At 43.9% G+C, this 26,388-nt stretch overlaps 2 protein-coding genes across 9 annotated transcripts in view; one reads left to right on the top strand and one right to left on the bottom strand.

Annotated features, from left to right (window-relative positions):
* Nucleotides 1-9,532, bottom strand: part of KLHL6 (kelch like family member 6) — a 31,510-nt gene extending 21,978 nt beyond the window's left edge. Inside the window, exons 1-2 of the mRNA XM_073360072.1 lie at nt 9,202-9,532; nt 3,465-3,630 (exon numbers count right to left, since the gene is read on the bottom strand). Of these exons, the coding sequence (XP_073216173.1) occupies nt 3,465-3,630; nt 9,202-9,461 (426 nt within the window). The 5' untranslated portion in view covers nt 9,462-9,532. The remainder of the gene's footprint in view (nt 1-3,464; nt 3,631-9,201) is intronic.
* The window catches only part of KLHL24 (kelch like family member 24), a 142,429-nt gene that overhangs the window by 55,358 nt on the left and 60,683 nt on the right, over nt 1-26,388 (top strand). For 3 of the 8 annotated variants that reach the window (XM_073360082.1, XM_073360074.1, XM_073360075.1), the window contains 4 exons: nt 12,095-12,155; nt 13,316-13,424; nt 21,582-21,953; nt 23,740-23,975. The gene's annotated coding sequence lies outside the window, so the exon portion shown is untranslated. Of the gene's footprint in view, nt 1-12,094; nt 12,156-12,468; nt 12,709-13,315; nt 13,425-21,581; nt 21,954-23,739; nt 23,976-26,388 lie in introns of those variants that run through there. The other 5 variants (XM_073360078.1, XM_073360076.1, XM_073360079.1 and 2 more) reach the window with 5 other exon arrangements.

Raw genomic sequence — 26,388 nt, 5'->3', positions numbered from 1 at the left:
CTGATTTAAAAGGGAAGTAGCACCCTGGTATTTAACATCATTCTGATAAAGAATGAGTGCAGAAAAGATAAATAAAAGGAGATACTATGAATAATTCAAAGTAGTGTCCTCATTTTTTTTCTATTTAATGGCAATAGATTGGCCATTTTAACTTTATTGTTCTCCATTGTAGGGAGCGTTTTATAACTGTAATTGAAAGAGAAAGAGAAGTGAAACACAGTAAACCCACCTTTAAATGGCATCGTATTTAGATTTGTTTAAGTAATCAGGGCAGAATTTTCTGGGCAGACCTGTATCCTGTTGACATATGTAGACTGTTTACTAAAGTTGAAAAATTACAGGCATTGGTCACAGATATCTGGTTCCTGTTTTGCATTTACATGTGGTCAAGAGATTGGAGAAACGCAACTGACTAATGAACAGGGCTACATTAAAAATCAAAATACTGTGGTTGTTGCTACAGCTTTTGTTCTAAAAATGTCAGCAGTGTGCCATGACGCCACTCTAGAGGTCTATAGTTTCAGTGTTACCTTGTCTGTCCCAGGGCTATTGAATTTCTCCATTGGCCTATCACTGTCTATTAATACTAATACTTTCCACTTACAGTAGTGCTTTCCTCCAAAGATCTCAAAGCACTTTGCAAATACTGATTAACCCTCACAGCCTCCCCTGCTTTCTACCTCCCAACGGGCAGGTAAGTATTATCGCCATTTTACAGATGGGAGAAACCGAGGTACAAAGAAGATGAGTGACTTGCCCAAGATTACTCATCAAGTCACTCATATGGCTGGGAAAGAACCTAGAACTCCTGACTCCCCAGCCTGTGGGCTAACCACTGAACTATGCTCAGTCTATTTATACATAGCCTATTAAGTGTAACGTAGATATGCACACAAGTGCACAAAAGTGATGTCAATAGGATGGTCTATATTTTGGGCCTAAAAGGCTCATGTGTGGGTGGAGAGCACTGTTAATTATACAGTGTGGTTGCATCTATTGACAGAAGGTTGCAGAAGTGTGTGGTGCATATAGGGAAAGCAAATCACACACAAGGAATGGAGAAAACTGTAAATCTTCAACAGGTCAAAATTATTTCAACCAGGATTGCCTGCTCCCCATTGCTCCAAACCCTGCCATCTGGATTTTGCACCTTCACTTAAGCCTTAATTTAAAAGAAAAATCCCACAAAACATCAATTTCCACCTTCTTGGGGACACTGTAGTTCCCCAAGGCTAAGTGGGTACCCAGGGTAATCAGGAGGACCACCCTCAGCCACCTCTGCCCTCGGAGATAAGGTTGTTTTCTTTGCTTCTGCACAGCAGCAGCTTCTCTGACAGCTCCCTGTTCTGTTCTGTTGGGAGCAGAAAGGACACCTGCTCCCAGCCCTTCTAACAGAGAGGTGTGATGCCTGCTGGGTACAGTGAGGGGCAGGGAGAGGCTGGCAGGGGCCCTAAGATCAATGCTCAGGGAGATTGGGTGACGAGGAGCTTTCTATCACAGCACAGAGGGGCAGCCGAGGCTCTGACAGCAACACGCAGATAAAACTACCAGCTGCTCATAGTCCTGTACATTGCGGTGAGATAAGGGGTAGGGCCTGGGACAGACTTGGAGGGCGAAGAGGCTGTTGGGGGGCTGGGACAATACCAAAAGAGAGACAAAAGCAACACATTGTGTTAACTCTTATACAGAACTGGAGTATTCTCCAGTCCAGCGCCCATCAGTGTACATTAATGCTGCAGCAGGTTTGCAGGATGTAGCAGAATTTCTTCTAAAGGCCAGTGCCAGGACTGATACTGTCCGTTAAACATTCTAGTTTGGAACTGAGGATATTACAGCGTTGTCAATTCTCAGGATTTTACCACAAGTCTCAGGATATTTGGTGTTTTACTTAAAGCCCCTTAAACTTTCATTTAAAAAAAAAGTGTCCTCAAGGTTTCAGAGTAAAGCCTGAAAACTGACCCTGAGAGATCAAAAAAACAGAAGAAGAATAAAAATAGCCCAGAATTTTTTTTAAAATGTTCTGAGTTTGTAATGCTTGGGGTTTGCAATACTGGAATGCTGAAAACATCTATGGGCCATTCCACTCAGGCCATGGGGTTGCGGGGAAGAGAGAGAGGGATGAGAAGTAAAAATTGCCTTTTACTGAAATTAAATTACCTTTTGCTGTGTGGAGGTACTTTCCTAACAAGCACACCTCTCCAGAGTAAATACCAGCTCCTATTATTCTAAAGGTAATTGGTTAATCTCAGGACACATTTGTGAGATTCATAGGTTTTAAGGACAGAAGGGACCATTTTGATCATCTAGACTGACCTGCTGTGAATAATGCAGCCCATTTATAGATCCATCTGCATCATGATTAGAATGTAGTCCCACTAAGGCAGGGCAAACTTTTTGGCCTGACCACACATCGGGTTTCCAAAGTTGTATGGAGAGCCAGTTAGGGGAGGCTGTGTCTCCCCATACAGCCAGGCGTGGCCCGACCCCCGCCTGCTATCTGACACTCTCCTCCCCCCCGCCCCCCACCCACTGGCCGCTTCTCATGCCCTGACGGCTCCCCTGGGACTCCTGCCCCATCCAACTCCACCTGTCCCCTGACGGCCCCCAGGATCTCCTACCCCATCCATCACCCCCTGCTCCCTTTCCCCTGACCACTCCTGGACCCCCCACCCGTGCCTGCCCCCTGCCGCCCCATCCAACGTCCTCTCATTCCTGACTTGCCCCCCGGGACCCTTGCCCCATCCAACCACACCTTCTCGCTGTCCCCTGACCGCCCCCGGAACCCCTGCCTCGATTGCCCCCTGCCGCCCCATCCAACCCCCCCTCTCCTTCCTGACTGCCCCCCGGGACCCCTGCCCGCCCAACCCCCCTGTTCCCTGCCCTCTGACCACTCCGACCCCTATCCACACCCCTGCCCCCTGACCACCCCCTCGAACTCCCCTGCCCTCTATCCACCCTACCCCCTTACCACGCTGCCTGGAGCACCGGTGGGTGGCTGGCGACACTACACCCACACCACCCAGAGCACCGGGTCAGGCTGCGGCTCTGCAACTGCACTGCCCGGCCGCCCAGAGCGTTGCACCGGCGCCAGGACACTGAGGCTGCGGGGAAGGGGGGACAGTGAGGGAGGCGCCGCAGGTGAGCCTCCTGGGCCAGGAGCTCAGGGCCCACGGGCCGTAGTTTGCCCACCTCTGCACTAAGGGTATAATACCATGAGCTTTCAGGCAGCAAAATGGTCCATTAGTACAGAGCCCAGCACAATGGTCCTGGTCCATGGCTGGGGCTCCTAGATGCGACCGTAATACAAATAAATAATATGAAAGCCGAAGATCTCTAACGGGTGTGACAAATCAAAGAAGTGTGTAGCGCTTTGATCATGTGTGCTGAATTGTAGCATCCTGGAAGCAATGACTGAAACAATGTGTTTCCATTAGTCCATGTGCTGAAGGTGCTTTTTCACTAACCTGAAAAAGGCTGGCAGCTTCTAAGACTTTCTGTACGTTTTGCTTTGTGATCAGCACCTGGCTTGTGTAAGTGTAGTCCAACAGCATCTGCATGGTTGTTGCATCAACTCCTTGAATGATGATTTTTTCTTCATACTTCTCTTTTAAATCATTGCAGAACATGGCCCTGAAACAACAGCTGTTCATTGGTTACCCAAGAAGGATCACGCATTCTGAAAAAAATATAGCTACCAGGTTTGAACCTACCAGTATCAATATGTTCTATCAATGCAGGATTCTTCTGATTGCTTTGTATGTACACAATTAATATTGTAGCAAAACTACAAAGAAAATTCTTTGTCAATTATTTTCATACCATTGTAGTGCTAGATTTTAAAATATATATTTGCCTGGTTATTATACAATGGAGCCCAGTTCAGAGAATATCTGATGATAAAAGCATAGAGCTGCTAAAGGGTCACACTCTCTATTCTGTAAAATGAAACATACAGTCTGCAGAAATAGACTGAAGCTTTTTTAAATAGACACTTGATTCAGGAGTAAACTTCTTAAAATAATGGCCTGCCAGTGCATCAGAAGATGAAATGAAATGGGCAGAATAGATCTGTTAAATCATAATGGTAATGATGATAATTCTTTATCTACGCTCACCAAAACACTTCACAAACATCAAGGGCTAAATTGTGCCTGGTCCAGAAGGAGGAGAGGACACAAGGAACTTCGTCATCTTCCATCCCTGGGAGAGGGACAGGCAACGAGTTAAAGGGCTGGGGAATGGAGGTGGGCCCATGGAACTAAGGAAGCAGGTTTGTCATTGGGCCAGTGAACTGGCCTCTTCACTAGAGGTGTGGACTCAGTGGGCAGCAGGTGTCAGGTGGGAGCCCCATTGATAGCTGCTGTAATCAGCCTCACTCTCCAGCACTAAACCCCAGTCTCATTGATAACTCTGCCTCACTCTAACTTCCCATCATATAGTTCCAAACACATATACTGTTACCCCCCCCCGGGAGTAACAATCATGGAGTTTGTTGTGGAGTTGAGAGGTCTGTGTGTTTGGATATAAGGGTATGTGGACAGTAATGAATCTGAATTGTGGCTGGCTTGGCTATTAGTATTGCCTTAAATGGCAATTTCCTTAGGTCACTGATGTTAGGTTTGAAGGGAAAGACACTTGTACAATCTCAATCCTTAGAGTATTTTGTGAGGGATATAAGCCACAGAATTACCTAAGAGCCATCTAGATGCGCTTTGCTTCCTCATCGCTGTTTGATGATACATTTATCTTCCTTTAATTTTTTAATCCATCTTTTATTTTTGAGCCTCTCCTCCAGCAATTTTCTTCTGTAGGGTGAATTTACTACCAGTGAATGGTTTCTCACTCCCGTGTAATTCTGGTTTATGGACCTTAAATACCTGCTGATTATCCTGATCTTGATCACTGAGTTCAGATATCATTTAGAGGCCATGTGCCAGATTCCAAAGAAGATGCAATAAGTAGAAGATATGAAGATGCAGTAAGATTAGAAGTACCAGAGCCTGCTTTTGCCTAGAGCCAGAGGAAAACATGTGTGAGTCTCAAATGTAATTCTATCTGCTGTTAACCCTGAATGCCAAATCTTTCTAGATAAGTGAGGACTACAGACAGTGCAATGTTAGGAGGACAGTGTGTCATGAGAAGTGAATAATTGTCTTGCGGGCCAAAGTCTTCAAGCCAGAAAAGGTGTATGTTTCCAGGGGCATAACGAACATAGATTATCTATCGCTCTGTAAAACCCTAGTGGAGACAAGGCGCTGTAGTTTTTACCTCAAAGTACCTAGGTGAGGTGAGCCACAGGCAGGGACTATGCTGTTGACCTCTCCTAGATACATTGCAGTAAAAATGACTAGCACCTTGTCTCCACTGGGATTTTACAGCAAGGTAGTCAACCCACGTTAGTTATTCTGCTGTGTATGGCAGGGAAGACACAGCCTTTGAGCAGAAGGCTTGGGCAGATATGATATTGTAAGGAATGGCCACGTTCTCATTTTCACTGCACCGACATCACAGCTATTTAGCATTTTTCTGTTCACTGATTTCTACTATGGTCCAATCTTTCTCCCATTGAAGTCAATGGCAAAACAGCCATTAATGTCAACAGGAGCTGGAATTAGGCTCTCATTACATCTATATTTTTCACTCTGTCATTCTATAGCAGGGTGCTGCACTCTGGTGAGACTAAATCTGGGGTGTTCCAAGCAGGCAGGCATTTGAGAACAAAAGCACCCAGCACACACTACAGAGAGAGGAGTTCTGTACAAAAAGGTAAAGAATTAAGGGGCACATACTGCACGTGTGGGTGGTGGAAATGCTTCTCATGTGAGTGAGAAACTGGCTGTTGTCCTTGGATGCAGCTGTTCTGTGCCCTCACTCCTTTATCTCATAGATCTGTGACTGCGGTCTTGTGGTAAGTTCATGGCCCTGATAGTCAGGGGAGACACAGCTCTGATCTCACGTACATCATCATAATGAAACTGGAGTAACTCAGTGGAGTTACAGTGGCTTTCCACTCCCATAGGTGAGTTCAGGATCTTGCTTTTGGATTCTTGCCCCAGCTGTGACACTGACTCGCTGATCTTGGACAAGTTGCTGCACCTTTCTAATCTTTAAAATGGAGGTGATAATACTTCCCCCATCTGCCTCATGAGGGAGGTGGGCAGGAGACTTGTTCACTGTGTGTGATGTGTGCTGAGCCCCTGAGCTGAAAGGCACTGGGCAAAACCACATCACTCCTCCCTGAAAGTCATGGCCGGAGGGGGAGGGGGCGGGGAGAAAGGGATGTAACTAAAGGACTGCTGGCCTTTCCTACAGCACTCCTACTGTGGCCAGTCTCTCCCTGCTTGACTGACAGGAAGGGAGACATATTCCCAGGCAACTCTGCCTCCCCCTCACTTGCAGGGTCCATTGTAGCCCCAGGGCAGTAACTTCCACTGGGCCTGGGTAGGGATGAAGAGAGGAAGTTCAGGATCCATAGATAGTTTGAGATTCCTGTCTGCTTTGGAGGTTCCAGCTGCGGAGCTCCTGCTCCTCACCCCCTTCCATACCATCGTCTTCAGGCTCTTCAGCATGGATCAGGCTGGTGCAGAACTCCCCTCTGTGGGATTGAAGGGCTAACTTATACCTCAGGATTTGCCTCATAATTACATGGCAGGGGGGGCATGATTGTAGGTATTTGTATATCTGTGTGCATGTATAGATACCGCAGATGTACATATGCAGGAGAAGCGGCACTTTCATTGATTGAGCACATGATTTAAAATCAGAACACCTGGATTCTAACCCCCACCATGGTCCTGATTTTCTGTGTCCTTGGCCAAGTCACTTAACACCAAATTTTCAGAAGTGGCCACTAAGGAAGGATGCCTCTCTTTTCTGGTGCCCAACCCAGTGAGCCATCAGAGGCCTGACTTCCAGAGGTGCTGAGCCCCTCTCAGAAGTAAATGAAGCCGTAGGACTAGTGACATGCTGTGACAGTTACAGGAAGGCATGCAGCAACTCACTTGCATGCCTGAGGCTGTCCAAAATGGCATCCTCCATGTGGCATGGCCTCACGCGAATACGGTGCGTGCTAGGTCATGTGATGCAAAGGATGCCATTTTGTTCTACAAAATGGTGTCCTCCATGGGGCCAGACAGAAACATCCTGCAGGCTACCAGCTAGAGAATGCACTCCTGACTGGGAATGCAGGGCATACCTGACAGACATGGACAGCACGCCACTGCTTCGGACTCAAATTGTCAAAAATGGATGTCTAAAGTAAAGCTTCCAAGTCCAAATTTAAATACCCAGGAAATGGGAACTGCAGTCTGCCCAGCAATTTTGAATATCAAACCACTTAGGTGCCTAAATTTGGATTTGCAAGTGTAAGATTAAGCACCCATGTTCAAAAACCTTGGCAAATTTTGGGCTCCCCCAACTACTGAGTGCTTCTGAAAATGTTGACCTTAACCTCTGTGGACCTCTTTCTTCACTACCACGTGCAAATCAGGTGTAAAATGCTACTCTTCTGATTTGGTGCCCTCTTTGCATCATTAACTTTGCGCAGCAGTAGTGCAGAATTAAGGCATGTTTCAGGATACAGGACTCCATCAGAAGCATTATGTTATGTATGCTCTTCAATAATAACTGAGGAAGGACTGAAGGTTGATACCTCTGCCTGGCCTCTGCTCAACTCCTGTTTAAAGTGTGAATTTAGCATTAATTATTTATATTATGTTAGCACCCAAAATGTGCTAGGCCCTGTACAGACCTAAAGACCCCAATTCAGCATGACAAATCAGTGAAATCCCAGCATAGGAATAATTCTGGGATCTATTTGTTCCCTGCAGACATTCAACATCCAATGAACCCTTGTGAGATACATCAACAAAGGCCTCATGGGCTTTTAGTTTCTTTGGGTATTTGTCTCTGCTCTTAACATGACAGCACCCAGTCAGTATCCACCCTCTTTTCATTGGGTCATCTTGTGAAATGTCCCAAAGGGGTGAGGGGGCATCATAGACCCAAGGGGCATTTCATCCTCCCAGAGTCCTTGGCCAACAGCAGGTGACTGGTTGACAGCAATCAGCTGTGTTCTATGCTGACAGCCGCTCGTGTTGCACTGGGGATCCCTCTGGCTGGAGGGATCTGTTGTCCCCCGATAACACATAATACTTCTTAACAGTTAACCATTTTTTCAGTTACATTATTTTAATTCATATTTTAATTCTTTGTTTATTTTCCCTTTTCCATATGGCCCTACTGTGAGAAACACTGGGGCACTGCTTTTAGCTGCATGAGTTTCACATGTAAATATTATTTTGTATTAGCTTTAGTATCAGATCCCTAAAATAGCACTTCTGTTATGATCTCTGTGAGTAAAATTTACTAAGCCTCCATGAAACTGGCACTTCCTACTCATATCACAAATGATCGTAGATTTGTTTCCCTCCAGTTTCCATTGTAGTCAGTCAAGAGGCCATCTCAACAGTTTAAAAAAAAAAATTCTCAGTCATGCAAATGTGAAGGTCTAAATGATGATGGAAAAGGTGTGATATCCAATACTATGTTTCTCCACAGGTCTCAAATTTGTTTCTTTCAGTGAGTAGCGTAAAGTGGGCAGTTCACTGTGGTTTTAAAAGAACTAAAGGTGGAGTCTTTGTTTTTTTAAAAATTCTTCCACATAGGGGGTTTCCATCTCTCAATTGATTTTACAGTAATCCTGGAAAAGACAGGATATAGGACACACATCTTCTTTCCTTCTCAATGGGTTTACAGAATGTGTGCTCTACTGCATAGTAATAGTGGGGTGGGGGGAAAAGACAACTTCCAGAAATGAAGTCACACTAAAATAAAACTACCCCATGATCGCAGTGAATCTTCCTCTTTGCCTGATACATGGCCACATTCAATGAGGGGTAACCACCAACAATGGTCAGAATATATGGCTGATTTTATTTTTCCATCGCTTCACCTGCCAACTGTTTTCTTTCCGTCTGTCTGTCTCAAGTACACGTGACAAATGTTGATACATAAAAATCCAATGTTTGACACTGTTGCTTTCCTAGTTTAAGGCTCCAACTATCAAAGGAGGTAAAGGAGTTAGGGGTCCAAAACCCACTGAAAGTCAGTAGGAGCTGGGCACCCAACGTTAGGCTCCTTGGAAATTCCCAGCCTAAATGTATTGAGTGAAAAAGGCTTTTGTTTTTAAAACTGCCTTACCTGAAATAATTGCTTGCTGCAGCAAGGACCACACGGTGGCAAGAGAATTCCATGCTGTCCACACACAGGATGACGTCTGTAAGAGAGTTTTCCAGCCTGAGGTTCTCCAGGCCATTCTGAAGCACCATAGAGAGCCCAGTGTCATCAAACTTAACCTTGTCACCACTTGAGACTTCCACAAGTTCCCCCATCTTCCTGGAGCACTCATTGTCCAAAGAGACCAAAGGTTCTTCAGAACTTTTCTCCACCATGTCCCCCATGTTTAAACCAGCACCGTGTCATTCCGTTGGGGCTTCGCTCTAAAAGAGTTCCTAAGCTTCAGATGAGTTACACTGCCGAAGTTAAGCGGATTTCCTGTCCAGGGCTCTCCGCTTATCTACAGCTGTCACACACACATAACAGGAAGCCTTGCACTTTCTCATCCTGTTAACACAAACAAAGGCTGTGGAGGGGGGAAGGTTCTGTGAATTTCAGGCAATATCGACATGCTTAGAAAAGACTTAAGATGCTTCTGAATGTGAGAAGATTACAAGTGATGGGGAAGACCTCTCTCCATCCTGAAACTGGCCCTTTATTATTATCCGGATCTACTTATCCAAAATGAAAGATGCACTTTATGGATACAAGGTCCCATCCACTGGCAGTGAGTGCTGTCAGTGTGAAACTTCTGTTGTCAGACCGAAATTCTCACTTTTACAATTATACAATTTATCATTTTAAATGCTAATACCTGAGCTGCCATCTATAACATGTTTACTTTATACTCACATATTCAAAAATACCAGCTGATGGGTACTGCTGCCCCTCATTAGGTAATAGATGCTGTACATCAGCAATATTTCATTTTTAGTTTCAATGTGAAGAAGCATTTGAATAAACGAGATATATGGAGCTAGATTCTCAGTTGATATAAATTGGCATAGCTCTCTCAAAGTCAATGGACAGTGTCAAATAGCACATATCTGATGATCTTCAAGGTAAACTGTGTCTTATCTCTTTTTTTTTTCCCTTCAGCTATCTGAAAATGGGGGCTGGGGGTGGAGAACTGCAGTTGTAGGGATAAGGAACTCTCTGAGGGAGAGCTAAGGTAGGTTATCTTAAATGGCTGCACTTAGGAGGGATTTTTAAACTATATCTACAGTGTCTAAAGCAGTGGTCCCCACACTTTTCAGGGTCATGTCCCCCACACCCGAACTGGGACTGGGAGCAGGGCTGCAGTTCTTGGGGGGGCACGGACAGGGGTAAGGGTGCTGAGGTTGGGGCCTCAGCTGGGTGTGGGTCTTGGCCCGGGAACAGAGCCATGGCCAAGTCAGGGGCCATGGCTGGGGGCATGGGGCGTGCCGGGCACAGGGCTGGGAGCTGGGACCGTGGCTGGGAGCAGAGCCGGAGCAGAGCTGGGAGCAGAGTGGAGCTGTGTGGCACTCCCTCCACGCCCCCTAAATGCTTTTTTTAGCATTTTTATAAATCTAAATAAATCAGTGGAACTGGGTGAACTGAAGAGCTGGCCCATAAAGCACAAGAAAATCTCAATAAAGGGTTACCCCCAGTATTTTTACACTTTATAGATTCCTCACTTTACATTTTGCTATTATGAAGCTGCGGGGCTGGGCCATGGAATAGCTGTTTAGTTTCATTGTGATACAATCTTTAAATTCTTATTCAGCTGTCCTCCTTCACTGTAGACTCATACCCTTGGATAAGAGACACTTAACTCAAATATCTGAAGAATGATGATAAATCTACAAAAGGAAGTAAAGAAAAGAATTGGAACTTGTAGATTCTATTCCCAACCCTACCACTAACATGCCATTAGATCTTGAGCAAGTTAGTTAACCTGTCTGTGCCTCAGTTTCTCCATTGGTAACATGAGTATAATACCTAACTTTCATGGCTGTTGAAGCTTAATATTTTGCAAAGTACTTGAAGAGTTTACACACAAATATTGTTGTTTCATTGTGTTCCCTCATCTGCCTATACTCACCTATTGTCTCCTGGTTTATACCCAGATTACAAGCTCCTTGGGGCAGGGACCATCTTTTGGTTCTGTGTTTGTACAGCAGCTAGCACAGGGGGGTCCTGGTCCATGACTGGGGCTCACACGTGCTATGGTGATACCAATAATTGTATATATAGATACACACACACAGTGTTATTATTTCACTATAAATAGTGGTATTGGTTTCAAATCATCATTTATTAAAGGACTGCCAAAAGAACTACCCCTCAACCCCTCCAAAAGGAAGTATTCACACTACACTATCTTCTAGATACATAGAAACCCCAAGTCTTTTTTCCTTTTCAGAGTCACACAGGAGATAATACACTGGCAGCTTTACTGAGGGTCCATAGTACAATTGCACCCACAGAAATCAGTCCTGGATTAACCAATGTGCAGAGGGTGCATTTCCATGGGGCTCCCATCTCACGCTTGGCCCAGCTGCCCCTCCATCATGATGGAGAGCTGGCCGGGCCAAATTTGAGTGAGTGGTGTTGTGGCTCTGTGCACTAGGCACAACACCTGGAGTAAGGAGCTGGGTCTAGCTTCACAGGACAGAAGGCACAGCTGTGGAGTGAGTGCAGGGCAGGTTCAATCTCTCCTTCCCCGGGCCCTCCCCTCCCCACTGGGCTGGGATTAGGGGTGCTCTGTCAGGGCATAGGCTACTGCTGCAGGTGGTTGGTTCCCCTTTAGCAAGGCAAGAGGAGACGTGCACCCGCTGAATTGGGAGGCTACATCCACCCATAGGATAATGCAGGAATGATAGATACTTGGATGAATTTTGAGCATGGAACTAGTTGAGCAGTAAATCACTAAATCCTAGAGTCCCAGTCTTAGTCAAGCTGTCAGGCAAGTGATGGAACAGATTAATACATTCAGTGTGTCTTCTTGCTTTAGCATATCATGGGACACCAGAGGAGCCCAGAAGTCCAGCCAAGAGGGAACAAGAACCAGATAAGTAAAGTTGGCTGAAGTTTTTCATTTACAGCATTTTTTGATGAAAAAGAGACTTTTTTCCAAAACTGAAAACTTTTCTGAAAAGCTTTGTTGGTGGGTTTTGGGGTGGTTTTTTTTGTTTGTTTGTTTGTTTTTGGTTTTGGTTGTTTTTTTTTTTTTTAGTTTTTTTAATTCTTTTGTCAAAACCAATAAATTTTAGAATTTGACATTTTGAAATTTCAAATTTTTGAAATTTTAGTATTTTGTTTTTTCACCTTCCTCCCCCTTGTTTCCTTTTTTCTTTATTCCTTTTTGTCACTGAATGCAATAGGATGAATGGTGTCTAGGGGGTTTTCTATTTTTTCCTTTTCTCTTTTGCCACAGTAGCTTTTCCAAAGTGGAGGAAGGTTTGAAAAGTTACACAGTACCAGAGTTAGTTTCCTTTTTCCAGGTGCTGTTTGAAGAGTCATCATCATTTAATACATTCTCTGATTCAGTAAATACACCAGAAGTTCACTAATTTCCTCTAGCAACGGAGGAGTCTCATTGAGAATTATTTTATTTTGAGTTACCAAGTAAGAGACAAATTCTTTTCCTGCCTCTGTAGCACCTGACAGCAATATGGGTGTGGCCTCCCCCTCACCCCCCAGGAGAGGATAGGATTATGGGGTGCACACCAGGAGCTGAACTGTATGCAACTCTGTGCCCCACAGGACACAAGGGGTTTGGGGCAGGATAGAAAAAAGCTGAGGAAGAAAGGAGTCAGAAGACTCACTGCTACACAGATCCCCTCTGTGTTCTTCACTTGTCCTTCTATCCAAAGTCTGTGCTAAGGTCAAAGATAGAGTTGGCTGGGAAAGGAAAAATTTTCCCTTTTTCCACTGAATACAATAAAGTGAGCGATGTCCAGGGCTTTTGGTTGGGATTTTTTTTTTCTTCCATTTTTCCTTCTGCTACTTAAGCTTTTCCAAAGTTGAGGAAGCATCACAAACAGTAGCAAACTGAAAAAAATGAAAAATCCAACCCTATACATAATTTATTCTGTTGGTGCCAGGAAGGGGGGGAATTAAAATGGGAAACTTTTTTGAAACTTTTGAGGAAAAAATGTTTAGTTTTGAACCCTGCAAAATGGAAACAATTTCAAAAATGTTTGGATTTTTTCCCCCCTACTTTTTTGTTCAGCTCTAAAGAGAAGGCCTGAAGATGCTTAGACATTAGAATCCCTAATGGGAAGAACTTTAAGAATGGCATTTCTTTTTGGAGGCCTTCATGAACAAGGAGATGAAGACTGGTAAGGGTTATAGGTTGAGAAACCTACTTTGTTTGTAAGACTTCTGCTATAAAAATCTGCTTTTTAATTCTGTGCTTTTAATTGAAACTGAACTGCATTGCTTTGATTATCTGACCAGCACTCTGTCCACCAATCCATCTCTGCCAGAGTTACTACTAAAATTCCAAACCTCTGAGCCTCTTTAAGCAGACTCCAAAGAGATGTTTCATTCTTTCCTCTCCAATGTGGAATAGATTCCCCCAAAAATTACTGCTTTGAGATGCAGGACAGGCAATATTAGGCCTTAGACTTTGACAGGTTTAAGATCCAACGACTAGGAACAGAAAGAAAGATTTTGAAAGCTAGCTAGAGGATTTAGCCACAGAATCCAGTTGAAAGTAATGGGAGCTGGGTGGCTAAATCCTGTCATTGGCTTTGGAAAATCTCAACTAGGAATTTTATAGCCACGGGGAACTGGGAAATCCTCCATTTTAATGTTTCTAACCGTGATAAGCACACCTTGAATCTGTGACAATGTTATTTACAGAAATGGTGTTTTAGAGCTTTTAGAGTTTAGAGTTTTAGGTTTCCAAAATGCATTAGTTGTTTTTCTCTCTCCTTTCAAGGTCTGGAGAATTGGGCCCATGCTATTAAAGGAGCCTGACTTTACAAATGGAGGGAAACGAACAGTAGTGCTGAGATAGGGCTAGATTTTGACTGGCCCTTGTGCAGGCTGCAAGGGTGGAGAGAAAGGAAGCCAGAAATCTCCCTCCTCTTCTCCCCTGTCTGCTGCATTCATCGTCTGTCATTTCTGCATAATTCTACTCATTCTTTATTTGCTCCTTCATGATCTCAGAGCAGAAATGCAGAGGTTGGTGTTGCTGTTGCTACTTCTTGTGGCTGTGAATTCCTCTCCACTTAGGCCCCATCCGTGTCACTAATACGCAGTATTGCCAGCTCCATATGTTCAAAAACCATGAGTCAGTCCCATAAAAATGATATTTTAACCATAATAAATGTTAGATTCTTTTTATTTACCTTCTGGTTTCTGACCCTTCGGGTTCTCATTATCATGCTTTTCTCTATACCATGAGGGCTAGAAACTTTATTTTCTTTTAAAATGAAAGCTGAGATTCTCATGTAAGCACCTGAGCCCAGGAGCTGGAGCTTTAAGAAAAACAGCAAACTTGGAGTTAAATTGCCAGGATGGGCAGCAGTGAATACGACCTTTGGGTTAGGGTCCCATTAACACTACAAAATGAAACGATGCCATAGCTATAGGTCAGTGGAGAACAGTGATGTTACTAGCTCACCAATGAGTATGGGTGACACGGGGAAGGCTCCAGCAGCTTTGGCGGTGTTGAATTGCACTAACATTGATTGGTATCTCTATACCAGTCTTATCTCCATCTATGCCATTGCCAACACATGTGCTGTATCTTCAACTGTTACAAATCTTATCTTTTCTACCAAGCAGCTCTCCTCTATTTCCTCATCACAGTAAGAGTCTGCCTTTGTAGGAATGCTTAATAGTGCCAGAATCCCTTGGTCCATGAGGAAAGATTCACACCAAATTAAGTGATTGGTTGTTCGTGGTTTGTGATTACTTGCATGGGCAGTAGCATCATCAGGCAGTTACACAGTAACAGATTACTGTAGATTAACGGAACAAAATAATCAAAGAACCATTTTTAAGATATCTGAAGCCATCCAGACACTTGGTTTTGCTTTGATCTCGTTAAAACAGGCTGGTTTTTAATGGTTTAACAGATCACCTGTAATTTCAATGAATGAGACCCTGTTATGTGACCTAGACCACTACAATGATCTATTCCTTAATCCTGGCCCATTCTTTCTGTGTTTACTTTCTAGTAATGGCTTCCAAAAAGAGCGCTCTCTTTTTGGCCTTCATAACTTGCTCTGGCTGCAGTCCTTCTTTTCTCATGAATTAACTAATTGCCATTTAAATGAACCTGTTAATTTGGTGGAAACTAAGATGATCTTGTCAATACTCAAGAACTGCTGAGTTCCTTGCCTGTGTTTTCAGTAGGTTTGACCCAACATCCACTAGCTGAAAATAGGTTTCAGAGTAACAGCCGTGTTAGTCTGTATTCGCAAAAAGAAAAGGAGTACTTGTGGCACCTTAGAGACTAACCAATTTATTTGAGCATAAGCTTTCATGAGAAAAAGATCTTCTACACTTTCCACAGTATGCATCCGATGAAGTGAGCTGTAGCTCACGAAAGCTCATGCTCAAATAAATTGGTTAGTCTCTAAGGTGCCACAAGTACTCCTTTTCTTTTAGCTGAAAATAGGAAGTCTCCATTTTAACCAGGGGGACACATGGGATTTTTGTAGGGGAATTGTTTTTAAAATTACACTTGACACTTGTGGACCTAGCTTTATACAAACTTCTAGTAATTGGCTTGTCTGAGTCATCTTGGAGTCCTTTCATAGTTTACTCTTTCTAACCTGGAGTCACTGTCCATTTTATGACCCCATCCTTGAGCCTTGTATTGAGATAGTGTCTGCACCATTCCTCTGGTCATTGTCTGAAGTTGTCAGGCAATTGTTCTTTTGTTGGTACGGGCCCTAACTCGCTCTGCCCCAAATTGCACCTCATTTTTGGCCCCCCCTCCTCACTTTTGAAAAGCACACAACTTTTTTTTTTTAGTATAAATTAGCATTCCCAGCCGTACCTGTATTCCCTTTCCTTCCCATCTGTTTGTTTATGCTTGTATTTCAAGAGGTTCTTATTTCACAGTGTTTGTTTTATTCAGTTGTATGGCACCCAGAGCACTTTGGGTGGGGAGAAATACTGCTATAGAAATAAAATATATTGTTTTCACATTTAAAGAAGCAGAATAGCATTATTAATTGTTGTACTTGTAGCAAAGTAGCTGCCACAAGCCACATTCAGAGCCAGGAATCATAGACTCATAGAACATCAGGGTTGGAAGGGACCTCAGGAGGTCATCTAGTCCAACCCCCTGCTCAAAGCAGGGCCAATCCCCAACTAAATCATCCCAGCCAGGGCTTTCTCAAGCCTGACCTTAAAAACTTCAAAGGAAGAAGATTCCACGACCTCCCTAGGTAACACATTCCAGTGCTTCACCACCCTCCTGGTGAAAAAGATTTTCCTAATATCCAACCTAAACCTCCCCCACTGCAACTTGAGACCATTACTCCTCGTTCTGTCATCTGCTACCACTGAGAACAGTCTAGATCCATTCTCTTTGGAACCCCCTTTCAGGTAGTTGAAAGCAGCTATCAAATCCCCCCTCATTCTTCTCTTCCACAGACTAAACAATCCCAATTCCCTCAGCCTCTCCTCATAAGTCATGTGTTCCAGTCCCCTAATCATTTTTGTTGCCCTCCTCTGGACGCTTTCCAATTTTTTCACACCTTTCTTGCAGTGTGGGGCCCCAAACTGGACACAGTACTCCAGATGAGGCCTCACCAATGTCGAATAGAGGGGAACGATCACGTCCCTCGATCTGCTGGCAATGCCCGTAATTATACAGCCCAAAATGCCGTTAGCCTTCTTGGCAACAAGGGCACACTGTTGACTCATATCCAGCTTCTTGTCCTCTGTAACCCCTAGGTCCTTTTCTGTGGAACTGCTGCCTAGCTGGTCGGTCCCTAGTCTGTAGCAGTGCGTGGGATTCTTCTGTCCTAAGTGCAGGACTCTGCACTTGTCCTTGTTAAACCTCATCAGATTTCTTTTGGCCCAATCCTCTAATTTGTCTAGGTCCCTCTGTATCCTAGCCCTACCCTCCAGCGTATTTACCTCTCCTCCCAGTTTAGTGTCATATGCAAACTTGCTGAGGGTGCAATCCACACCATCCTCCACAACATTAATGAAGATATTGAACAAAACTGGCCCCAGGATTGACCCTTAGGACACTCTGCTTGATACCAGCTGCCAACTAGACATGGAGCCATTGATCACTACCTGTTGAGCCCGACGATCTAGCCAGCTTTCTATCCACCTTATAGTCCATTCATCCAGCCCATACTTCTTTAACTTGCTGGCAAGAATACTGTGGGAGACAGTGTCAAAAGCTTTGCTAAAGTCAAGGAATAACACGTCCACAGCTTTCCCCTCATCCACAGAGCCAGTTATCTCATCATGGAAGGCAATTAGATTAGTCAGGCATGACTTGCCCTTGGTGAATCCATGCTGACTGTTCCTGATCACTTTCCTCTCATGTAAGTGCTTCAGAATTGATTCCTTGAGGACCTGCTCCATGATTTTTCCAGGGACTGAGGTGAGGCTGACTGGCCTGTAGTTCCCCAGATCCTCCTCCTTCCCTTTTTTAAAGATGGGCACTACATTAGCCTTTTTCCAGTCGTCCAGGACCTCCCCCGATCGCCATGAGTTTTCAAAGATAATGGCCAATGTCTCTGCAATCACATACACCAACTCCTTTAGCACTCTTGATGCAGCGCATCCAGCCCCATGGACGTGTGCTTGTCCAGCTTTTCTAAATAGTCCCGAACCACTTCTTTCTCCACAGAGGGTTGGTCACCTCCTCCCCTTGCTGTGCTGCCCAGTGCAGCAGTCTGGGAGCTGACCTTGTTCGTGAAGACAGAGGCAAAAAAAGCATTGAGTACATTAGCTTTTTCAACATCCTCTGTCACTAGGTTGCCTACCTAATTCAGTAAGAGGCCCACACTTTCCTTGACTTTCTTCTTTTTGCTAACATGCCTGAAGAAACCCTTCTTGTTACTCTTAACATCTCTTGCTAGCTGCAACTCCAGGTGTGACTTGGCCGTCCTGATTTCACTCCTGTATGCCTGAACAATATTTTTATACTCTTCCCTGGTCATTTGTCCAATCTTCCACTTCTTGTAAGCTTCTTTTTTGTGTTTAAGATCAGCAAGGATTTCACTGTTAAGCCAAGCTGGTCGCCTGCCGTATTTACTATTCTTTCTACACATCGGGATGGTTTGTCTCTGTAACCTCAATAAGAATTCTTTAAAATACAGCCAGCTCTCCTGGGCTCCTTTCCCCCTCATGTTATTCTCCCAGGGGATCCTGCCCATCAGTTCCCTGAGGGAGTCAAAGTCTGAAGTCTAGGGTCCATATTCTGCTGCTCTCCTTTCTTCCTTGTGTCAGATCCTGAACTCCACCATCTCATGGTCACTGCCTCCCAGGTTTCCATCCACTTTTGCTTCCCCTACTAATTCTTCCCAGTTTGTGAGCAGAAAGTCAAGAAGAGCTCTGCCCCTATTTGGTTCCTCCAGCACTTGCACCAGGAAATTGTCCCTGAGGACCATTGTGCTGATTGCTGTACAGTCAAAGTCTTTTACTCTGTGTTTGAAGAGTTTACCATCTAAGAGAAGATGCAACAAGTTGGTGGAAAGAACAGGGGTATGCGGAGGTAGATCAGGGAAACAGTAATAAGAAACATAGACCAACTATATGACTGCAGATGTCCCTACCTACCAGCCTTCCCCACAGAGTGGTCTGTCCCTTCTCCTGGGAGGAGGAGGTTCTTTCCTCTATTCCTTTGACTTGCTACAGATCCTTGAGGAGGAGACATAGATGCTCCCCTTCCCTCGGTCTTTTAGGGCACTGGGTCTTCAAAAGAGAAAGAGCAGCAGTGGGGTCCCCGTCGCCCTGAGATAGGACAGTCTAATTGTGTGGGCCTTGTACTTGAAAACAGGAAGAGAAATGAGACCCTTAAAGTGAGGGCCACTTTTAAAAAAAGAGTGCAGCCATCTTTTGTTTTAAACTAGTCCTCAACGTGAAGGTGGCTCTTCAAACAATTTCTGCACTATGTGAGTCACAAACAGGCTCTCTCTTTAATATCAGGCTCCCTCCTGCTTTAATTTATTTAAATACATAAATAACAAGCTGTCCCGGACACTTGTAGGGGTCCCAGCTCTCCAGGATTGTCCTGAAGGGTCCAGGAATTAAAGATTAATCTTTAATTAAAGATTATGTCATGTGATGAAACCTCCAGGAATATAGCCAACCAAAATTGGCAATCCGAGATGCTTTTCTAGTGCTAGCTGCCATGGCATCTATTTGGATTTGAAAGCAGCTGTTTCTCTCCCGGTTGCTGGAGCATGGCCACTTATGTTTGAATACTTCTTCCTCCAAATAAATGACACCTCTGATCTCTATAAGTGGACAGAAAGAGTTGAGGCCACACTGGGAAAAAAGAGGACGGTTGTCCTCAAGAATGGTTTGATTTTGTATTCCTTGTGCACCTCAAACTTTCATTGAAGTCTGGTTCTGGCCCCAAGAGTGAAATGTCAGAAAGGTAGCTCCAATAAGGAAAGTAAGTACAGCTTTGCCACCAGTTTAGTGACTGAGTAGACCACGCTCACCAGAACAGGAACCGCAGCTCTTCAGATGTAGGATGACCATATTTCCCTATATTAAATATGAGACACCTGGTAAAATTACTTGTATTCATGCAAGTTCAACAGCAATCAATCAGAACTATGCAGTGCAAACGTTCAAATTAACATCAAGTTGGCTGAGCCCCTGTTAAAAATAAATACTACGTAGTTGGATTCTTTTTATTTACCTTCTTATCTTTAAGGCTTTCGGTTTCACACGGGGAGGAGGGGGGAAGGGAGGACCTGGCCCGTGTCTTTGCAGAGCTCATCTCTTCCCCCACTTCCCCCCCCCCCCATCTCCTGTGGCTGGAAGCAGCTTGTCCCTTCCTGCCCACACATGTTGAAAGGCAGCTAACACCTCCAGGCTGCTGCTGACCACTGACATAACCCAGCCGCCTCCTGTCCCCCAACTACAGCGCAGACAGGAAGGGGTGAAGCCCTATGGATGCGGTGTGCACTAGGGCCCAGGGAACTTGACTGCAGGGGCTTCAGGGAACCTGGCCAGAGATGTGGCTCAGCTTCTCCTCTCCCCACCACGCCACCCCTCCCCCACCATGCCACCACTCCAGAACTTAGCTGAGGGGCAGAGAGGCTACCCCACGCCAGCGCTGTGCAGGGGTTTGGCACATGTAGGACTTGGCTCCTCCTGACCAGCGCCCCAGGCCACAGGGTCTTGGGCTTTCCCGGGGTACCTGCCCAGCCAGAGGCAGTGGGGGAAGGAAGGAGCCTGTCTGCCAGGCTGTTGGTGAGCTGAGCGCTCCAACCAGAGGCTGGTTCTCTGCACAGTGCTGGGAGCAGGGCATGCCCTGCTGGGGGGGATCTGTAGGAGCAGCAGGGTTGGAGGGCAGAGGAGCAAAGCAGGGAGAGGATAGTGAGAGGCAGAACACATAAAGGGCTGATGAGTGGGTAGCAGAGGTGAAATGTAACTGGCTGCTGACTGGCGCCTGCCCACACTCACCAGTCACCAAAGCTCACAGCCAGTGCCATCCGGAAATGGGATGGGGGGAAGGGCCCTGATGGCCGAGAGCTGGCATGCAGCGGGGGCTGAGCTGACAGACCAGCAAGAGGAGTGGCTGGCCACGTGCGCGGCATTTTCGCCCCACCACCAGCCTTGCACACCCACCCCCATCGTCAGCTACTGGACACCCCCACTCACTGCTGCTGGAATGGCAGCTGGCAAGCAGGGATCCAGCCAGCAGCAGTACCCACCAGTACTGATGGGGCGGTGAGGAGACAGAAAATAGGGATATTTGGCCCGTTATTAAGAAAAAGTCAGGACACCTGCTGTAGAGCTTAAATACGGGACTGTCCCTTCAAAAACAGGACATCTGGTCACCCTATTCAGATGAATAAAAGATGGTATGTGTAGAAAGCTGTACAATGGAGGTGCTTGCAGTTTGTGATGAAGTATATGAATGTTTGACATTTCAAGAGGGAGTGTGATGTAAATGAGGGGAACTTGAACCCCAAACCACAGGAAACGCACCTGGTTTCAGATTTTATGGCAGAGCTGCAGATCAATCCTATGCTGAGTTTTAAGTTTAATTACTGTTTGTAAACCTCAGCCGATTCTGAGCAAACTTACCTGTGTACCACTCTGTACCTCGTAGCAGCACTTTGGAACCCCCATATTCACCCCTGTAATATAATTATGATATATTTCATACAAAGCATGCCATGTAAGATATATGGAAGGTCATGATCTGCTGACACCCATTGTTCTGTCCAAATATGTATATCGTTAGTGTGTATGAAGTTATGAGATTTTGCTGTATGGTTGTTACTAATATATGTTGTAAGTTTGAGAGTCTCTACTGCTAGGTGGTGATCCACTCCCAGGAGGATGTTAAGTGACCACTAATCAGCAGGGGAGTTGTAAACAAGGGCTTTAAAATACTGTAATAGGGCTGCCCAAGCATCACACAATGGAGGATTGCTCAACCTTGTGACTCAGCAAAGCCCACCAGGACATGTCTGGGCTAGTGTTTTCCAGGCACATGGACTGAGGATATAAAATAGGGGACAATGGCATCATGCTTTGGCCTTTCTTTGCCCCCCCTCCCCGGCCCCCATACCTATGCTGGAAGCAGCAAGAATGCTGGGAAGACAAAGACAAACTGAGGAGACTGGTCCCAGGCTAAAAGGGGAAGCCTGTGTATGAAGAACTATAACCTACCTGCAACATCCAGTGGGGTGAGAAAAACTGCTTGATCTAAATACTGCCTAGTGTAATAAGGTTTAAGTTTTAGACTGTGCACTTACCTTTTATTTTCTTTGGTAACTACCTCTAACCTTTTGTGCCTACCACTTAAAATCACTTAAAATCTATCTTTCTGTAGTTAATAAATCTGTTTTATATTTTACCTAAAACCGTGTGTTTTGCTTGAAGTGCTAGGGAAATCTCAGCTAAGTTTTTTTTTGTTGTTTTTTTTTTTTTTTACAAAGGCTAGTGTGCCTCCTTGCCACATTGAGGGAGGGTTGGATGGGGTAATAAATTTATACTGGTCGGGTTTCTGAGCAGGGCAAGATGGTATATTCCAGGTGTGCAAGGCTCGGGGCTTGGGAGATTTGCTGGTGATTTGCTTTCTCTGTGTGATTCATGAGTGGCTCAGGGAGCATTTGTGCAATCTAGCTGGGTATGGGACTTCACATGCAGTTGTGCAATGGAACCCCAAACCACAGGAAACATACCCAGTTTCAGATTTCATGGCAGACCTGCAGATCAATCCTGTGCTGAGTTTCAAGTTTTATTACTGTTCGTAAATCTCAGCCAGTTGTGAGTAAACCTACTTGACAGATGAGTTCACATCAAAAGTGAAACTCAGAAGTTTTGCCTATACGTTGCTTTGATTTTGGGGGTTCATTTGGCCCAAAGGTGTGACCACAGGCTTAAATGGTGTCACAGAAATGCTGGGTCTGTCATTGCCAGCTGATAGAATTTCATTAGTTTATAACAAAAGTTTCCAACTCCGACAGGCTATTTAGACACATTTACAATTACCTTGATTTGCTGAGGAGGCAAGAAGAAGGGAGGCCAATGCAATGCTCCATTTGCTATCAGAATATCACACTTACCAACATCCAGGCCGTGTATGCTTGAATCTGCCTTGGTGCAAACACACATGGACCAAAACCAAAGAAAAGGGTCACATAGAGCCCAATCCCACATGACTGAAGCCAAATGGAAGTTTTCCTATTCAACAAGAATAGCATCAGGCCCATGAGCCCCTGTGACTAATGATAACGTACAATTTCATCATCATTAATTATATTTAATTGCTGTCTCCAGTAGGAGTAAAGTTAACTTGTGGTGCTAGCTAACTCGGGATCACTTACATAGTTCCAGCCTCATTCTCTGAGAAACAAGACCAGCTCTCCAGATATTAACATGCTTGGTCAGGTTTTTTTTAGTTGGACAATCAAATCTTTGGCTATTTAATGCTTCTGGCTTCCCTTTTTGATTTAATAAAAAGTGAAAACTGCAAGCTTCGTAATTGTGGTGACTGGCTGTTGAAAGCTGCAGCAGTGTCATCGCTGGGGGAAAGTACAGGAGCAAAGAGGGGAAGGGGTGCATGTCCAGCCATGAAGCCTAAAATATTTAAAACAATAAACAGATAATTCTTGGTAGAAGTGCTGTTTTTAATTTGTGTGTCTGTCTGATTCTCTATTTATGGCATATTTCCCTTTATTTTTGCCTGTAGAGCTATTTTATTTAGCACTACATTATGCATTAAAGATCTTCAACTCGACAGTGAAGAGAATGGTCCAGTGACAGGGGCTCCTAGGCACTAGGAAAATACAAATAATCATAATAACTTAATACAATGAAAACAGATTATCATTCTTGGATAATTGTGGATTTTGGGTGTTTGGGTTATATGACTTCCAAAAAGAAACAAGTTCCAGAAAGTTTATAATACCTGTTGCAAAATAAATGTTTTTGCTGAAGAGGGCTTTGTTTTTGTCCCCCTTTTGCAAGGAATCTAACACACTTTCGGACTTGACCTTGGGTTACATTGTTACTCCTCATGTGCTCATTACCGGAATATCATCATACATCCATAGTATCTATGGCTCCTAATTTCCATTAAATCCTGAAATACCTTTGTGGATTTGAGCCTATAACCCTAACTCTGACTCTACACTAAGAAAACAGTGCAACAAAGGACAGAGTAAATGCAGTACTTCACAACTTCCTAAAGTTTTTGGAGAAATGTAAGTACCATAATTAAACCAAAATACACACACACACACACACATATATATATATATATATTAGGGCTGTCAAGTTATTAAAAAATAATCATAATTAATCGCACAATTAAAAAAATTAATCACGATTAATCGTGCGATTAATCACACTGTTAAACAATAATAGAATACCATTTATTTGAATATTTTTGGATGTTTTCTACATTTTCAAATATATTATTTCAATTACAACACAGAATACAAAGTGAAGGACGTCCCATCACTCTCACAGATCTTCAGAAACAGGCCAGTCCTTGCTTACAGACAGCCCCCCAACCGGAAGCAAATACTCACCAGCAACCACACACCACACAACAAAAACACTAACCCAGGAACCTATCCTTGCAATAAAGCCCGTTGCCAACTGTGTCCCCATATCTATTCAGGGGACACCATCATAGGGCCTAATCACATCAGCCACACTATTAGAGGCTCGTTCACCTGCACATCTACCAATATGATATATGCCATCATGTGCCAGCAATGCCCCTCTGCCATGTACATTGGCCAAACTGGACAGTCTCTACGTAAAAGAATAAATGGACACAAATCAGACATCAAGAATTATAACATTCAAAAACCAGTGGGAGAACACTTCAATCTTTCTGGTCACTCAATTGCAGACTTAAAAGTCGCAATTCTCAACAAAAAAGCTTCAAAAACAGACTCCAATGAGAGATTGCTGAATTGGAATTAATTTGCAAACTGGACACCATTAAATTAGGTTTGAATAAAGACTGTGAGTGGATGGGTCATTACACAAAGTAAAACTATTTCCCCATGTTTATTCCCCCCCATCCCCCACTGTTCATCACACGTTCTTGTCCACTGCTGGAAATGGCCCACCTTGATTATCACTACAAAAGGTTTTTTTTCTCTCCTGCTGGTAATCACTAACCTTACCTGATCACTCTCATTACAGTGTGTATGGTAACACCTATTGTTTCATGTTCTCTGTGTATATAAAATCTCCCCACTGTATTTTCCACTGTATGCAGCCGATGAAGTGAGGTGTAGCTCACGAAAGCTTATGCTCAAATAAATTTGTTAGTCTCTAAGGTGCCACAAATACTCCTTTTCTTTTTTTAAAGTGTACACTGCTCATTTTATATTTATTTTTATTACAATTATTTGCACTGTAAAAAACCAAAAGAAATAGCATTTTTCAATTCACCTAATACAAGTACTATAGTGCAATCTCTTTATCATGAAAGTAGAACTTACAAATGTAGAATTATATACAAAAAAACTGCATTCAAAAATAAAACCATGTAAACTTTTAGAGCCTGCAAGTCCAATCGCTCAGACAAACAAGTTTGGTTACAATTTGCAGGAGATAATGCTCCCCGCTTCTTGTTTACAATGTCACCTGAAAGTGAGAACAGACGTTCACATGGGACTGTTGTAGCCGGTGCCACAAGATATTTACGTGCCAGATGCGCTAAAGATTCATATGTCCCTTCATGTTTCAACCACCATTCCAGAGGACACGTCCATGCTGATGACGGGTTCTGCTCGATAACAATCCAAAGCAGTGCAAACTGATGTATGTTCATTTTTATCATCTGAGTCAGATGCCACCAGCAGAAGGTTGATTTTCTTTTTTGGTGGTTTGGGTTCTGTAGTTTCCACATCTGAGTGTTGCTCTTTTAAATCTTCTGAAAGCATGCTCCACACCTCGTCCATCTCAGATTTTGGATGGCACTTCAGATTCTTAAACCTTGGGTCGAATGCTGTAGTTATTTTTAGAAATCTCACATCGGTACCTTCTTTGCGTTTTGTCAAATCTGCAGTGAAAGTGTTCTTAAAATGAACATGTGCTGGCTGTGTCATTCTCCAAGACTGCTATGACATGAAATATATGGCAGAATGCAGGTAAAACAGAACAGGAGACATACAATTCTCCCGCAAGCAGTTCAGTCACAAATATAATTAACACATTATTTTTTTTAACAAGCATCATCAGCAGGGAAGCATCTCCTCTGGAATGGTTAGGCATACGAATGTTTAGCATATCTGACATGTAAATACCTTGCAATGCCAGCTACAAAAGTGCCATGCGAATGCCTGTTCTCACTTTCAGGTGACATTGTAAACAAGAAGCGGGCAGTATTATCCCCTGCAAATTTTAACCAAACTTGTTTGTCTGAGCGATTGGCTGAAGTAGGACTGAGTGGACTTGTAGGCTCGAAAGTTTTACATTGTATTACTTTTGAATGCAGTTATTTTTTTGTACATAATTCTACATTTGTAAGTTCAACTTTCCTGATAAAGAGATTGCACTACAGTACTTGGATGAGTTGAATTGAAAAATACTATTTCTTTTACCATTTTTACAGTGAAAATATTTGTACTAAAATATAAAATGAGCACTGTA

Source organism: Lepidochelys kempii, chromosome 9 (assembly GCF_965140265.1).
Source record: "Lepidochelys kempii isolate rLepKem1 chromosome 9, rLepKem1.hap2, whole genome shotgun sequence".
NCBI lineage: Eukaryota > Metazoa > Chordata > Testudines > Cheloniidae > Lepidochelys > Lepidochelys kempii.
This window is presented reverse-complemented; position numbering and strand designations above follow the sequence as displayed.